Source organism: Mobula hypostoma, chromosome 27 (assembly GCF_963921235.1).
Source record: "Mobula hypostoma chromosome 27, sMobHyp1.1, whole genome shotgun sequence".
In the NCBI taxonomy this organism is placed as follows: Eukaryota; Metazoa; Chordata; class Chondrichthyes; order Myliobatiformes; family Myliobatidae; genus Mobula; species Mobula hypostoma.
The window spans coordinates 34,001,076-34,018,770 of record NC_086123.1 but is presented as its reverse complement, the minus strand read 5'-3'; the positions used below and the strand labels follow the sequence as shown (position 1 = coordinate 34,018,770).

The window sequence follows — 17,695 nt, the reverse complement described above, 5'->3', positions numbered from 1 at the left end:
CCTCTGCTTCAGAATATAATTTTATTCTGTCTGAAATGTTTTTTTTAAATGAACTGTGACATAAACGTGCTTTTGTTTTGGCAGCCGTCGGCACTTTTATCCATTGTTTGCTCACTTCTGTTCCCCCCCCCCCCACACAACTGAATGGCTTGTGCATCATTTCAGAAGGCATTTGAAAGTCACCCTTGCTGTTTCTGCTCTGGAGTCACGTGGGGGGCGGGGGGCAACTGAACCAACAGGTTCTTGTGGCAATCCTGCTAGCTTCCTGGTTTGCCTTGTTATTCCACACTTAAATCAACTAAGTTTAAATCTTCCACTTGCCATGGTGAGATTTAAACTTGTATGTCTGGAAGATTAATCAGGTACCAGATTACTAATGCCACACATGGTTTCCTTTACTGTATCTTCTAATGGGGGGGAGGGAGGGTTCCCAATCTGGGGTCTGTGCGCCCCTCAGTTAATGGTAAGGTTCCATGGCATATAAAAGGCTCGGAACCATTGTCATAGAGCTATTTTGATACTAGGAAGCATTTCTTAAAGCACTTAAATTTGGAAATTGTTCTTTCCCTGGAATGAATGAAGATGTTCAAAAGATACCATAGATTGGCCTTTTTGCTATGTGCTATCATGGGGCCAGTTCATAACTTACTAAAATTGTGAGTTTACAAACTATGCTTTGGTTTGCAGCCCCTGGAGCACATCTCTGGCTGCTTTGGTAATTTGGGGATTTGAACCACAGCTCCCTTGTTGCTTAACGTTATTGAGGTGGGAGGAGAGGACAATACATTTTTAGCAATTTTTTTCGCTTGTTTCCACAGCTTTTACTGATTCTGAACGTTTCTTCCAGAAAAGTGCTGAAAGCATCGCCCAGCATGAAATGGACACGAGCAATGGCGTGCTCCTACCTTTCTATGATGCAGATACAAACCTTGTTTACTTGTGTGGAAAGGTAAGATATCCCAAGCATCCTGAAGCAAAATTAACATTGAAACGTAATATTCAAGCATATTCCCAAGCATCTGTGTGTCTGCTCAGATAAAGTGCTCAATTGCCTCCATGAGCAGTTAAGCCATTGAGAAAAGACCTTGTACTGGAGGTTGGGTGACACAGCTGCCGAGTTTTAGTAAATTAGGCATGATTTTTAATTTTCAGGTTTTCAGATGTGATGATTAACCCTAATGAAACATGATGAAATCTGAAAGATCCCACTTGGTAACAAGGATGTTCTTGACTAAAGAAGTTGGGAATGGAGAGTAAGAGCAGCATTAGTTCCTGGATCAGTAATAACTCGTTCACTTGCTAACCCGCCATCATAAGTAGGAGAAAAGTTCCTCAAAATGGCTATGTTGAGTGGTTTGAATATTTAGTATTAAATTATATGCACAGATCTTTGATCTTCACTGTGGTTTTTGTACTCTGGTGCTAAAGTTAGTAGAGCCCGTGACCTTGCCATGACTGGTGTTTGGCAACCAAAAAAGAAATGTAAGGTGGTGTCCCATAAGAAAGTGCTTCTGAAAAGCCTTTTGTTAGAGCCAAAGGCTTTGAGCCTTGTGCCTCTTGCCTTACACTGGACCTGAGGAAAGATTTGTAAATCTTCCTCTTCCCTTCTCAAAGGAATTTTGAGAAGCAGAACTTCATTTGAGCCTTGGATGAATTTTATGGAATGTATTCTTGTCATGAGCATGAGTTTTCCCACTAACTGGGTTTCACGTCATTGCTCAGCAGAAGCACTCAATAAATGTCCTTTTGATGTGTAATACCATTAAAGTCCAGCTGGTGTCACTGTTGAACGGTTTTGTCAATGGCTGGAGTTTTTCGTGCAAGTGCATGCTTTGACACATTTGTCTGCACACTTGATTGAGGCTACCAAAATGCATGGGTTAACTAGGAAATGGATACTTGAATTAAGATTTCTGTGAATTGCACTTAAAATAGACAGTGATCTAGCATATGAATCATACTTTATTTTAAACAAAGGTGTATTAGAGAGGGAGTTTGATATTGTACAGATTAACTATACTTGCTATTCAAGTTGCAAATGCACACTGGCCTTTTGCTCCTTGCCTGTCAGCTCTGCATTTATAAACTTTATTGCAAATTGATTAGATTTCTGCAGAAACTTTTATCTGAGGCTAAATGCATTAGATTAACTAGCTTGATTGCTGCTCCTTTCACAGTTCATATCTGCTAGTTCACAAGTCAGCAACTATTTTAAAATAATGTAACTTGCGCTACTGCGATTCAGTAATTCTTTTAGGCCATTTGGCCCACTGAGTCTGGTCTGCCATTTTATCATTGCGGAGTCATTTCCCTCTCAGCCGCAATCTCCCTTCATGCCATGACTAATGAAGAATCTGTCAACCTATGCCTTAAATGTACCCAGTGGTTTGGCCTCCACAGCCTCTTGTGACAACAAATACCACAGATTCTCCACTCCCTAGCTAACGAAATTCCTCCTCATCCCCATTCTAAATGGATGTCCTTCTATTCTGAGGCTGTGCCCTCTGGTCCTAGGCTTCAGTGGTCCACCTTCATTCTTCTGAACTCCAGTCAGTACAGCCCAGAGCCATCAAACACTCCTCGTATCCTGGAACCATTTTCGTGAGCCTCCTTTGAACCCTCTCCAATGCCAGCACATCCTTTTTTAAATAAGGGCCCAGAACTGCTCACCATACTCCAAGTGAGGCCCAAACAGTGCCCTATAAAGCTGCGACATTACATCCTTGTTTTTATATTCTACTTCCTCTCAAAATAAATGCAAACATCGCATTTACTTCCTCACCACTGACTCAACCTGCAGATTAACCTTTAGGGAATCCTGCACAAGGGCTTCCAAGTCCCTTTTCTCTCCATTTAGAAAATAGTCTATGCTTTTATTTCTTCTACCAAAATACATGACCATACACTTCCCAACACTGTATTCCATCTGCCATGTCTTTGCCCATTCTCCAAATCTATTTGTCTTTCTGCAGCCTCTGTGCTACCCCCTCCACCTACCTTCATATTGTCTGCAAACTTGGCCACAAATCCATTAATTCCGGTGGTGTCATCAGCAAACTTGAATATGGCATCATAGATGTGCACAGAGTCGTAAGTGTAAAGTGAGTAGAGCATGGTGCTAAGCACACAGCCTTGTGCGTATTAGGCTAAGCAATGAAGCAAGTTTGTATTTTAAACTTTGTTCATGGCATTTACTCCAGTTTTTAATTATTTCTGTGCCTTCAATGTTTACAACAGCCTTTACATTCGTCAGCAGCCTTGTACTGGAGGGCTATGGTCCAGGTGCAGGCCGATAGGAGTAGGTAGTTCAAATGGTTCAGCATGGACTGGATGGGCCGAAGGGCCTGTTTCTGTGCTGTACTTTTATATGATTTTACTCTGCCAATGCCACTGAGAAGCAGTGACCCAGCAGTGTTATAAAAACACAAGGTTCTGCAGATGCTGGAAATCCTGAGCAACACGCACATAATGCTGGAGGAACTCAGCAACTTCAGAGGGGAATAAATAGATGACATTTCAGGCCAAGGGTCTTGACCTGAAACATCAACTGTTTATTCCCCTCCATAGATGCTGCCTGACTTGTTGAGTTCCTCTAACATTTTGTGTGTATTGTCCAGCACTATTTTCTCCTTCCTGGCAGATATAGTATTTAAATCTTTTCTCTTAGAAGGTACTACTTTTTGTACTATTATTGGACTCTGATTCCAAAATTTAAAAAAGCCAGGATTACATTTTGTTTGGATACACCACCATGGTGTCCTTTTGTTCTTGATAAAAGGCTGGTTCCAAATGTAAGCCTGTCCGGTTTCTTTCCAAGCCTTGGGCATGGGTAGTGTTATTTTAACCTGTTGCAGCACAGGCATGATTGATTTAGTGTTGTCATGGTGCGCAATTTCTGGTAAAAATAAATTGCAGAATAAGTTGTTCAACTGCTTCCCATGTGCCTGTGCTTCCTGTGAACTAGGATCATCGATTCCAATTGTAGTTTACGGTTCTATCTCCTTTTTTTTTACCTTCACATAATTGTACAGCACAGGACTAGGCTATTTAGCTCAGATTTATGATTCTAGAAAAGATAATCCCTTCTGCCAATTTTGCCTTACAGAATTTCCTGCAGCAATAGTTATTCCAACTCCATTAGATGAGACAGAATCTATTGATTCACTTTCATCCCGGCAATTATCATTGTGTTTAGATATTTAAAAACAAAATCATCTTTTAAGTCAGATTCCTCTGGTAGGCACTTTGACCAATTGCTTCTCATTTTCCCTTATTAGAACCTTTCATAGTTTTAAATATCTCTCGTTTTTGCATGATTGAACTCTTTCACACTTGGTGCGATGTCTAGATGTGGATAACAAGAATTTAAAATGTTCAGCTAAGTTTCTTTGCTTTTATGCTCTTTAGTTCTAAGGATTGCCGCACTTCAGGAAAGAACAAACTTCCAGTTGTCTTGCCGTTGCATGTTTCTAATTCCCCCACCAGAGATCATGACTTTGTGACTGAGACATTTATATCAAAAATAGCAGTAGTCTTAATACAGTCTCCTCGGGAATCCCACTGCATAGTCTGAATAAAAGCTGTTTGTCTTAGATCATCTGTTAACCATATGATCAGTGGCTGTTTTACTCACAGGGGCTTAATTCTGCCAACCAAATCCTTAAAAAAAAAAGCACCATCAAAGAACTCCAGGCTGGGGGAACATAACTCCCTTTTAACAAATCTTCCCATTTTCAATTAATTAATTAAATTTAACTAATTAGTTTACTGTCTGTTACACCACTGGCACTTAGAGCAGCAATGGTGGCTGTGTTCAGAGCTTCCTTCATCACGTCAGTAGCTTCATCTCGGTTTTCACTACTGTCAGTCATGCAAGTCCCCAATGGAGACTTGGGAATACCATCTCACACAAACGTAGAGGGGTTCTTCTTTACTGTTTCCGTAAAAATTTTATTTTACCAGTCAGGGGTTGTTAGCCTGGGACTGAACCCCTGAACCTTGAGGACCAGTGAATCACTTAGTCTGGCCTCTACCCTTTGGCCTGTTTGGCATGGGTGACCCTACCAAGAGCCAAAGCATAAAGCCCTGACTCAAGTCAACACAGCTCTCCGGGTCATTAAGGCATGCAGGCCTCCAAACCATGGGAAGGTTGTGGTCCTCTTAGAAATAATTAATTAGATTTTCAATCAATTATTAAATTAAACAAAGGAATCAGATTAATTAATTGATTAAATAAGATTTTCTAGCTGCAGTTTTCTTTCTCTTCTTTAATTCTGTACTGTTAGTCCAGAAGTAAAATTGCCACTCCCAAGATGTGTGTATCTATTATTTTATTGCAAATTTCACAATCAACTGAAATGTTATTCCATCCCTTAAATACTTGAGGATCTACTTCATCATACTTTATCCATTTAATTCGCAAATGTGCAACTAATGTCACTGACACTTGGGTGGAGAGACTGTAATTGTGTTGATGTTGAAGTGCATGCTGCAGTGGACAATGGCTGCACAGTTCAGGTGCTGCTTCTTTTGTGATGTTTGTGGTTATTCTGCACATATTGAAGTTGCGTGCTCAGGTCGAGAGTGCAGCACCACAATTAGTAGCGGGCTAATTCCTGGCTATGTTCCTCATTCGCTTGAACTTCTGTTTTCTATGTGATTATTCAAAATGTTTCTGAACGAAAATATTGTTTTAGAGGAAACACCCCCCCCCCCTTAAAAATCCCCCACAGTAGCTTTGTTTTTGTAAAATTTCCTGATCCTGTGGTTCAAGTGTACTGATGTGGAAGAGAAGCAGCAGATAGGATTTGAGTTGGTTGCCCTGCAGATCACAGGTAGAATCTGCAGAAGGGAATGGAGCAGGTAGAAGATGTGGAGGTTTTCACAGAGAGTTAGAACCTCCATCATCTCAGTTAGAATAGAATAGTATAGAAGTTTATTGTCATTGCTCAAGACAATGAGATTGTGGTGCTTCTCCAGTCTGTGCAAAACGTATTTACAATGCATCTCCTTCATGATTGCATCAATACGTTGGGCCCAGGATGGATCTTCTGAAATGCTGACACCTAGGAACTTGGATTCTGTCCCATCTCATTAAGGCATTCAGGTTGTTAGTTTAATTGATTACTGTAAATAGTCCCCAGTGTAGGTGGTTGGTAGATGAACCAGGGTAGAGTTGATAGGCATGTGAGAGAGAATCGGGAGAATGGTACCGATGAACTGGAATTTTCTGAGTAAGAAGCAGATAAAATGTAAAAAAAAAACTGAACAGTGCCTGGCTTTAATTCTCCTCTGCTCACTCTTTTTGCTACTTACCCTGTACACTGTGATAAAGGCTGCGTGGACTTTGATTTCTACTTTGAAAGAGTACACATGATACACTGAGTTCTTTAATGCATGCATCTTAAAACAGGGTGACTGCAGTATTCGCTACTTTGAGATCACCGACGAAGCTCCATATGTGCATTACCTGAACACTTTCAGCACCAAGGAGCCACAGCGAGGGATGGGATTCATGCCAAAACGGGGCCTTGATGTTTCCAAATGTGAAATTTCCAGGTAACAGATGCAGTTCAGTAGGTCTACTGAACAGTGTTCTATTCAATTATGCTATTCCTCAGTAAGCTGTACCTCTAACAGGTGTAAAAGATTGTGGAATGTTTAGTTTCATTTCTCCCGTTATACCAGCATTGGGAATGTCTACACTGCTTGTAGGTCTAAAAGAAACTTAGTTAAACTGAATTATTTACATTTTAGTTTGCTTAGGCTTCATCTAGAATAGGGGTTCTCACTGGGACCTCTCAGTTAATGGTAGAGGTCCATGGCATATGAAAGTTCAGAACCCCTGGTCTAGAGTACCGCAGTATAATCTGAAAAGCTTTTAAAAGAAGAATTTGTTTTCTTTTGTTTTGCTATTATAGGCAGATGCTATGTTAATACTCCATATGGAGTAATCTATGTTTAGCTGTGCTTTGGGATTTATTAATTGAACATTGTTTTTAATGCAAATTTGTTTTCTTAATTGTTTTAAAACAATACCCTGGTCAGACCCTACTTGGAGTACTGTGCTCAGTTCTGGTCACCTCACTACAGGAAGGACGTGGAAACCACAGAAAGGGTGCAGAGGAGATTTACAAGGATGTTGCCTGGATTGGGGAGCATGCTTTATGAGAATAGGTTGAGTGAACTCAGCCTTTTCTCCTTGAAGCGACAGAGGATGAGAGGTGACTAGATAGAGGTGTACAAGGTAATGAGAGGCATTGATCGTGTGGATAGTCAGAGGCTTTTCCCCAGGGCTGAAATTGCTAGCACGAGAGGTCACAGTTTTAAGATGCTTGGAAGTAGGTACAGAGGAGATGTCAGGGGTAAGTTTTTTTGCGCAAGGAGTGGTGAGTGCGTGGAATGGGCTGTCGGCGGCAGTGGTGGAGTTGGAAATTATAGGGTCTGTTAAGAGACTCCTGGATGGGTGCATGGAGCTTAGAAAAATGGAGGGCTATGGGTAAACCTAGGTAGTTCTAAGGTAAGGACATGTTTGGCACAGCTTTGTGGGCCAAAGGGCCTGTATTGCGCTGTAGGTTGTCTATGTTTTCTGTTGTGGATTATAAACAGAGTGGTGGTGCTTCCCAGCTGCAGGGACACATGTTCAATTCTGATCTCTGGTGCAAAGTTTGTACATTTTCTTCGTGAACTTTATGGCTTTGCTACTGGTGCTCTGATTTCACTTCCAGTTCCCAAAGGTGGACTGGAAATTAATTGAATTATTCCATAGTATAAGTCTATTGCATAAAGGATCCAAACAGAGGGCATGCGTGCGGGAGAACAGTTTGAAGGGCTGCAGGGAAATGGGGAATAGGGCCAATGGCATTTCTTCCTGGATGAACCTAATGGGCTACACCTTTCATGTTATAAGGAGAAGATGGTTACAGGGCAGGTTTTGAATTTTATAATTTGATACATCTATGGGTGGCAGGGTGGAAGTACGTCTCTACCAAAGGAGGTGTAAGGTGCTCTTTCTCTTCGCTAGTCTGCAGGTCACCCTCAGTCAAGGTGTAGCATCTGCTCAGCCCTCGGATCAGAGTCACGTGTACCCGGGATTATTATACACTTAGCAAGGTTAAGTTTACAGTTCCTTTTCAATGTCAGGTCAACAGCTGAAGTGTCTCACTGTAAGGAGAGATTGCGTAGATTTGTGTGATTAGTGATTTTCCTCTTTACTGGGAAAGTATGTGGCAAGCTACTATATTATTTTGAACTTGGTCTGAAATCAGTTTTGAATCTGCACTCTCTATATAACAATATGTTTCTCTTCTCTTTTCAGAGATCTGAAATCTCTATTCCTAGATTTGAACTGTTAGATTTCAAAATTTTGAAGATTTTTTTTAAATTTCCAGTTTCAACCCATAATCTTCATTTGCCTACATCTCCACATGTTTTGCAATGTTTAAAGACATCATTCATGCATAATTTCACTAAATGTAGCTGTCTTTTCCCAGTATAATCACCAAGATTTAGACATGAATGGCACCTTTTACTGGGTGCTGTATGTCCTGTATCTGTAATACTCTATTTTCTGCTTGCAGGTTTTTTAAACTTCATGAAAGGAAGTGTGAACCAATTGTCATGACTGTGCCAAGGAAGGTGAGTGCCAGGCTTCTGCATTTTGAGGCAGAAGTGTGCGACCATTAGTAACTAATGTTAGTTTCAGTAACGACTGAACAACCTTGTAGAAACAAAATCTGACCTGAGTGCTGCTGGGCTGTGCGCAAAACGGAATAGGTCTGGCAGCTTGACTGTTGACCGTTAACTACAACAGACATGTACAGTATTGAGACCTGTAACCTTGGGCCTCAGAGTATCCCTTGTTACCAAGCCAAGGGATCAACTCTGTCTGGTTCAATGAGAAGAGAAATGAGCACGCTAGAAACAGCACTGGTCATATCAAAAAAAAGTCTGAGGAGATTAATCTGAGTGACGCGCGATACAATGCAACTTGCCGCTGAATCACGTGCGGTAGACAGAGCTAAGTGATCTAATCACTGGTAGATCAGACCTGAGCTCCGGATTCCAACCTCAAGTTGAGACTGATAATGGGCACTTAAACAGCTGATGGAAGGAGGCCCCCATATCCCCATCCTTGATGGCAGGGCTGCTAAAGACCTGCCTGCATTGAACTTCAGACAGAAGTCTCTATTTGCTGAACCTTCTGAGATCCTCGTCATCGAAAAAGATGGTCTCCAGTCTACCTGTTCCTCGTGGCATTAAGAAACCACAGGGATCACTGGATGCAGCAAAGACTATGGAACATCACAGCTGTTATACTACACCCTGCCCTCCAAACTAGGGTGTGGCTCTGGCAGAGCTGTTTCAGTATAGTTGTATCACTGGCATCTAATCAGTGACCTGTTGAAGTGCCTAAGTATGTCCTAGGTGGAGATGGGTCTCTACCACAGGGGGTGTAAGACACTCCTTCCCACTACAGGTCACCCTTGGGCAAGGTGTAGCACCCGCTTAGCCCTCCGCGCCCCCCCCCCATCAGCTGGTGCACTTCACAAGTCCCGGTTATTGGGTCACCTGCCTTGTAAAGACAATGCCCAGAAGAAAGCAACAGCAAACCACTTCTGTAGAAAAGATTTGCCAAGAGCAGTCATGATTGCCCACATCATATGATGCGGCACAGAAGGAATGAAGAAGTATATCCTATTCCCAAAGACAAGACAAATTTGGGCAGCATTGTGGCATAGCAGTCAGCATAGTGCTATTACAGAGCCAGCGAGCCAGGTTCAATTCTTGCTGCTGTCTGCAGGGAGTTTGTACGTTCACTCTGTGACTGCACGGGTTTCCGCCTTGTGCTTCTGTTTCTGTAAGACCATAACATACAGGAGCATTTGGCTCATTGAGGCCGCTCCAGCATTCAGTTATGGGCTGATCCAATTCTTCATCATCCCCACTCCTCTGCCGTCTCTCCACACCCTTTGACACCCTGGCTAATCAAGAGCCTGTCTATCTCTGGCTTAAATGCACCCAATGACTTGGCCTCCACAGCTGCCCATGACAACAAATTCCATAGATTTACCACCCTTTGACTAAAGTAATTTATCTGCATCTCCATTCTAAATGGATGTCCTTCAATACTGAAGTTGTGCAATCTTGTCCTAGACTCCCCTACCATGGGAAATAACTTTGCCATATCTAATCTGTTCAGGCCTTTTAACATTCAGAATGTTTCTATGAAATCTCCCCTCATTCTCCTGAACTCCAGGGAACACAGCCCGAGAGCTGCTAGACGTTCCGTATATGGTAACCCTTTCATTCCTGGAATCATTCTCGTGAATCTTCCTGAACCCTCTCCAATGTCAGTATATCCTTTCTAAAATAAGGAGCCCAAAAATGCACACAATATTCCAAGTGTGGTCTCACGAGTGCTTTATAGAGTCTCAACATCACATCCCTGCTCTTATATTCTGTACTCTAGAAATGAATGCCAACATTACATTCACCGCCTTCACCACCGACTCATCCTAGAGGTTAACCTTTAGGGTAACTTGCAGAAGGATTCCCAAGTCCCTTTGCATCTCTGCATTTTGAATTCTCTCCCCATCTAAATAATAGTCTACCCATTTAATTCTTCCACCAGAGTGCATGACCATACATTTTCCAACATTGTATTTCATTTGCCACTTCTTTGCCCATTCCCCTAAACTATCTAAGTCTCTCTGCGGGCTCTCTGTTTTCTCAACACTACTCGCTCCTCCACCTATCTTTTATCATCGGCAAATTTAGCCACAAATCCATTAATCCCATAGTTCAAATCATTGACATACATTGTAAAAAGCAGCAGTCCCAACGCCGACCCCTGTGGAACTCCACTGGTAACCGGCAGCCAGCCAGAATAGGATCCCTTTATTCCCACTCTGTTTTCTGTCAATCAGCCAGTGCTCCACCCATGCTAGTAACTTCCCTGTAATTCCATGGGCTCTTATCTTGCTAAGCAGCCTCGTGTGTGGCACCTTGTCAAAGGCCTTCTGAAAATCCAAGTACACCACATTTACTGCATCTCCTTTGTCCACCCTGCTTGTAATTTCCTCAAAGAATTGCAGTGGGATAGTCAGGCAGGATTTTCCTTTCAGGAAACCATGCTGGCTTTGGCCTATCTGACGAAGGGTCTCGGCCTGAAACGTCAACTGTACCTCTTCCTAGAGATGCTGCCTGGCCTGCTGCGTTCACCAGCAACTTTGATGTTGTTGGATTTATACCATGGAGCTACTTAGTCAAAAGCATCCTTGAGCAGAGTAAACGTAAGAGATTCTGTAGGTGCTGGAAATCCAAAGCGCCACACATACATACATACATACATATACACACACACACACACACACACACACACACACACACACACACACACACACACACACACACACACAATGCTGGAGGAACTCAGCAGGTCAGGCAGCATCTATGGAACTAATAAACAGTTGATGTTTTGGGCCGAGGCCCTTCATCAGGACTGGAATAATATCAACATTAGTACACGTGTTGATATACTAATATCACATGGCAGTAAGTCCTGCCTTGTCTGCAATGCCAAGATTCCAAAAGTGAATCTTGAGCTTGTGGATCAAAAGAGCAATTTCCCTTTCTGCCTCTGTTCTTGTGTTCTGGGAGTTGCCCCCAATTTGGTGTCTTATTTTGAAAAGTAAAATTGCATGTAGTTGAGTTGTGCCATTCGGTTGTTCTATTGACTTCCTGCGGTGTATTACTTCCTATTTTATATCGGGTTATTGTTACACATTGTGGTTGTTGAGATTCTACACCTTCATGATTTAATTCAAGAATAACCATCTCCCGTATCAGAGTAGAATAGGAGCTCGATGCTTATTGTATCTCACATTTAATATTTACGTAGCAGCAACTCAAGTAAACTCAGTGTAGGGGCCACGTATCTATTTTCTGTCTGTGTTTTGTGCAACGTATTTTTATTATGGGTTACAGTACTTTGTCACGATGGTAGAAGTAAATTAGTATAGGCACATATTCACCCTTTGTCTTAGTTCAGCCAGAGCTAGGCCGAGCAGGGTTTAGATATTCTTTGTTGACTGCCGACTTTGCTTATTCCACTATGTCACTTATTTCACTTCTGATAACACTAATTTTGATCGCTCGTCTATGCTGGTTTCATAATAAAGGATCAAGCCTACTTTTCTCAACTTGGAAGCACGTCATGCAGTGTTGAATCCCTCACTCAGTCTCTTGGTGGGTTTGGTTTGTTTTACAAGTAGCTGCTACACTCACCACCTCCACCTGGCCAATGGTATTCAACAAATCCTGGCAATACCAACAATATCAGTAACTGGAGAATTAATTTTAAAATGTATATGATGGCACTAACTGTAATTCATCTAGCATTTTGTTTTCAACAAATGTATATTTTTTTTGCTTTGCTTTCTTCCAAATTAACTTATCTTTCATAATTTATCCAGTCGGACCTTTACCAGGACGATTTGTATCCGGATACAGCTGGACCGGAACCAGCACTGGAAGCGGAGGAATGGTTTGAAGGGAAAAACAAAGACCCCATTCTCATCTCCCTGAAGGATGGCTATGTCCCTGTCAAAAACCGAGAGTTTAAACCTCAAAGAACCTGTTTAGACAGACCAAAGAGAAACGAAAGTGGCATTACTGCCCTGAAGGGAACTTCTCTCAATGCAGTAAGTATATCACCAATATTTTCTGTTCCCATTTCTTCCAAGCCCCAAATGCAGATCCTTAAAAGCTGGTCCTTGCACTGTATTGAAATCTATAGTAGTTTTGTTTTCTAATTCATAGCATAAGGATCACCAGAAATGTGAGATTTTGTCCAGTCATCCTTACTTGAACTCTGGCTGGGCTTGTACAGTGAAACTCCAATTCATCTGCTTTTCGCAATGTTCTTTTGGTTCATGCTTCATGGCCCCTTTACCTTCTGGCTTTGTTGGTGAAAATTTAGTCATTTATGGAAGGTGAATTAGAGACATTTAAGGGATCCTTAGATAGACACACAGAGGGCTACAGGGGGTGGGGTGGGGGGGGGAAGGGTTAGATAGCTCTTGGTGTAGGTTACGCAGTTGGCACAGCATTGTGGGCACCAGGGCCTGTATTGTGCTGTAACATTATTGCTGTTTTTCCAAGTCCACTGGAGGCGAAAAAGATGGGCTTGGAGAATTGTGTATGTGTGGGTGAGAGGGAGGAATGGGGCTTGTTTTGCTGTTGTTGCTTTGTGGCTTGCTGTGTTTCGTGTTGTTCTGCTGAGCATTGCAGGCATGCTGTGTTGACGCTAGAGAGGGTGGTGGCACTTGGTAGTTTACACAAATGACACATGTCACTGCATTTTTTAGATGTACTCGTGATAAGTAAACTTGAATCTTGATCTTGAATCTTTATTCTCCCATAGAGCACAGGGCTTTTATCTCATTGAGTTGCTTTCTAGCAATTGGAAAGAACTGAAGGTTTCCATTTTGAGAGAGAAAGGACGTGTTGAAAGCAATTTTCTTCTCAAAATAGACCTTTGGCTTAATAGTGGCGAGAAGCAGGAAAACAACAGTAGACTGTAATTCAGCATAGTATGAGTCTCAGCTAGAATATTATCTGTTCTGGGCACTAAACATTGTTTAAAAAACTGGAACTCAAAACTACAAATGTACTTTTATTCTGGGTCCTCTTCGAGCTGTATATTTGACATGAATGCTCCCAGTTCAAACAATGCCTCGTTTCACTTCAGTGTGCAGACAGTTCTCTTAAAACTGCAGGTTCTCTTCTGAGAACCTATTGCCCTGCTTCACTGGCAGCCAATTTCATGAAGATCCCATATTGCTTGGCCCCATGATGGATTAACTGTTGCACGTCCCCGCCCTCAGTACAGCTTTGCTTCATCCTTAAAGTTGCTGCCTTCTTAATCTGTGATTGGTTGGTTGTCCATCGTATCCAACGATGACAATTAGATTTGTGCAGTTTTGTTGTGTGTTTGTAGGTGGTCGCTGAGTCAGAGTTGTGAGCGACATAGAGACATTCACAACAAGGAGATGAAAACTGTGCTGGATCTGGGAGTGGAGCTGCTGCTGTTGTTTTCCTTCTTTGTCGGGCAGAGATTAGTTCTGCTCGGCATGCTGATCTGTATGACATCCAAAATAATGTTCACTCAGCTGCTCCAAGAGTGTTCATTTCATTGGGCAGTGAATATGGATGGATAAATTTGGCAGTTGATTTGAAAGACCAGATCTGCAGAAGTTCAACAATTTGCTTAGTGTTTAATTTGTTAACGCAGATAGATCTTATCAAGGAAGAAGTATCTTGTTTTGTAATCAAAGCCACATTGCAGTCATCGAGAGTCAATTTGAAAATGTTGACCTAAAATCCATTAAATGTCTTGTGCTTGTGAGGCAGGCAGCTGATGCAGATTCAATTACACAGGGTGCAAATAAGTCAAATTTTGACCAATTGAGGAAAACAAAGTAATAAAAATGAGTGAATCCTGCACATGGCACTAGTAGAGCTATAGAATAGAACTTCATTGTCATTGCTCAAGGCATCAAGGTTACAGTGCTACTGCAGTCCATGCAAAAGAGATACTTACAATACCTGCAGTATGACTTAATTTTTAAAAATTCCCATACTTAAATGCAACAAGTGACTTCGAAGGCCATTGGCAAGCTGGGGTGTAGCATTATTCAGCTATACAACAGCCCTCAGGAAGAAGCTGTATTTCAGTCTTACTGTCTTGGCTAAGATGTTTCTGTATCTCCTACCGGACGGCAGGAGATTGAACAGACAGTGTCTGAGATGGGATGGGTCTTTAATAGTGTTACGAGTGCACTGTAGGCATCAAGAGTTGTAGATTGTCTCCAGGTCCAGTAGTTGTGTCTCAGTGATGTGTTGAGCCACTCTAATTACCGGTTGGAGTGCTCTGTGATCTGTCTTGCTGCAGCTAGAGTACCACAGTCATTTCATATGTCAATATGTTCTCTATCACACGCCAATAAAGTTGGTCAACAGTTTTTGAGGCAGATTAGCTCTCTAAGCACCTCGGGTAGTATAGTCCAGAAGACATGAAAGCCAGAAGAACTTAAAAAAAAAATATTTAAAGACCCATGTATCAGCTAATTTGCTCTGGTAAATTTACAGACATGGGATAAACTTCAAGGTGATATGATTAGATGTGGGTTGAGTTTTCATTGTTAGCCAGGGTCCAATGGAATTTCACCCACAGCTCTTCACTCTGCCATGCGACCTTTTACATCCAGCTGAGTGCGTGGATGGAACTTCATGCAGTCACCCTACATTGTGAAAATAAATACTACATAATATAGGTCTCTGGGGAATATTACATCCCTCCACCGCAACCCGCCCCCCCCCCACACCAGTCAAAACAATTTCTTGCCCTATTCAGTTAACTAAAACACTTCACCAATGTGTCCACCCTCAGTGTCTTCCACAAGTCCTTTACAGTCCATTATTTTCTCCTTTGCCAGTTGGCTAACATCGCCCATACATTATATTTTGTTTGCATTTGCTGCTGGGCTTGTGTCCTGCTATATTGGGGTCACAGTTCTCATTAGTTTTAGCAGTTTTTGAACCCAAGTTTGCTGATGAGTGTTGGCAGTTCTGTTAGAAATGTCCTGCATTTCCCCCCATTGCTGGGGAAACCGCCAGGTGAACCTGCCTCACATTTGGCCTTGCACTAGGAGCAGTGAGCTCATTTGTTTGAATGGAGAGGGGTGGCTTTGATTTACGAAGGCTAAGTAAAGATCTTCTTCAGAGATAAGCTCTTGTGTCTCACCAACAGTAACAATGTTTGGTACAAGATACTTGCCAAAGATTTGAGCTTTGATATTCTATATAAGATACCTTTCAAATTCCGTTTTTGAACTTCATTCCTGTACTAGTTTTAATTTTACTACCTATTTCCAGTACTGTGTACCTGGTTCTTCACTGAAATATATAGTAGTTAACAGTAGCTCGTGTGTTCGTTTATGTTGCTACTTTCCTAGAAGGCATGTGGTTGTTGAGAAACGCTATCTTTTTCGCTCATTGAGCTGATTCCAACAATGTGCAAGATGGATGAAACGTGTTCCTCTTCTGTTTTTTTTAGAATTCCGAATCCAAGTTGGAAGAGTTGGTGCAGGAGATTAAAACTCTGAAGGCCACTGTAGCCAGCCAAGATGAACGCATTGCCAACCTTGAGAATCAGATGGCCAAGATAGCTGTTTGAAGTCTGTATTATGCTTAATTATGGGGGTACAATTGTCTGGTGTGTATTATCAGATTCTCCGAAACCAAACTCTAACCCTCGTTCCCCTGCCATTGGTCGAAGCACCTTCAGCTTTTCAGTATCAAATTACCCTTTTTCTTTTTTCCTTTCTCACTGGACTAACTTTGGTTAAAATTTGGAAAACAATACACTTTTTTTTTAAAATAGAATTTATTTTCTGGATTTTTAATGCCAAGAGGAAACTATTCTTCTCTACATTCTCCACATCAAAAAGAGTATTAATTTTTTTTATTCCTAACTCGAGTCCTATGCATATTATCAAAGGTGTGCTTTACTCTAATACTAGAGTGATTTCCAGGTTAAATGGGCTTGTCTGTCTCTTATCTGTCAGGTACCTGTTTTTAAGTGACTACACATTCCATGTACAAGCGTACAGCACCATTGAAAGAACACTTAATGGGTTCAGCTCTTATAGAGCAAAAGAAATGGTGATCTGTCATTAAATATACTTGCAGTTACAAAGATAAAATGTTGTTTATAAAATTACTCTGGTGTTTTGTATTTTTTTATTCCAACTTCTTAGCAATATGAATGGAGGGGCTCTATTTCAGAAATACTTACTGCCTGTTATGCCACTGGTGATTAAGGCAGCAATGAAAGTCCTCCATTTCTGGTGGCATTCAGCGCTTCCTCTTAGTTTTCACTTCCGTCAATCATGCAAGTCCTGGGTGGAGACTCAGGAATACCGTTGCACTCAGACACAGAAGGATTCTTCATTGCTGTTTCCATAACAACTTTGTTTTACCAGTGAACACTTGAACCTGGAGGACCGGTGGACCACTCTTAGTCTGGCCTTTACCCTTTGACCTGTTTGGCATGGGTGACCCTACCAAGAGCCAAAGCACAAAGCCCTGACTCCAGCCAACGTAGCTCTCCGGGTCGTTGAGGCACGCAAGCCTCCAAACCACGACAATGTTGTGGTCCTCTTGGAGATCTTTAGGAAATGCTCCAGTAAAAAAAACCTCAGTAGATGCTGAAAAGACTTGTGTGTGGACTGAGTAGGTGAGTGGACGTCAGCGAGTTAGACCAAAGGGAAGAATTTAACAGGAGAGCATTTTTTCTTCAGCGGTTTGACCGAGGCACAGTTGCGTGGACGTCAGCGAGTTAGACCAGCGGACAGAATTTAAAAAGAAGACAGCTTTATAGAGCGGGCTTTGGAGTAGAGGGAGTCGGAGTAGGAGGGCTTTGGCGATAGCATGCCGAGGCGAGGTAAGTTACTTGTGAAGAATAGGAAGAGGAAATATGTCTGAGGCCGGTGTTCTGTATTGGGTATCAGATGTAGGATGCCCGGAGACTCCCAGCCTCCCGGATGGCCACATCTACACCAGGTGCATCGAGCTGCAGCTCCTTAAGGACCAGGTTAGGGAACTGGAGATGCAGCTCAATGACCTTCGT

The 17,695-nt window shown here is 42.0% G+C and overlaps 1 protein-coding gene across 3 annotated transcripts in view; it reads left to right on the top strand.

The window, feature by feature from the left end:
• Positions 1-16,780, top strand: part of LOC134338490 (coronin-1C-like) — a 181,357-nt gene extending 164,577 nt beyond the window's left edge. For all 3 annotated transcript variants that reach the window (XM_063034336.1, XM_063034339.1, XM_063034337.1), the window contains 5 exons: positions 848-949; positions 6,413-6,558; positions 8,580-8,637; positions 12,477-12,704; positions 16,121-16,780. In XM_063034336.1, the coding sequence (XP_062890406.1) occupies positions 848-949; positions 6,413-6,558; positions 8,580-8,637; positions 12,477-12,704; positions 16,121-16,240 (654 nt within the window). In that variant the 3' untranslated portion in view covers positions 16,241-16,780. The remainder of the gene's footprint in view (positions 1-847; positions 950-6,412; positions 6,559-8,579; positions 8,638-12,476; positions 12,705-16,120) is intronic.
• Positions 16,781-17,695: the final 915 nt, after the last annotated feature.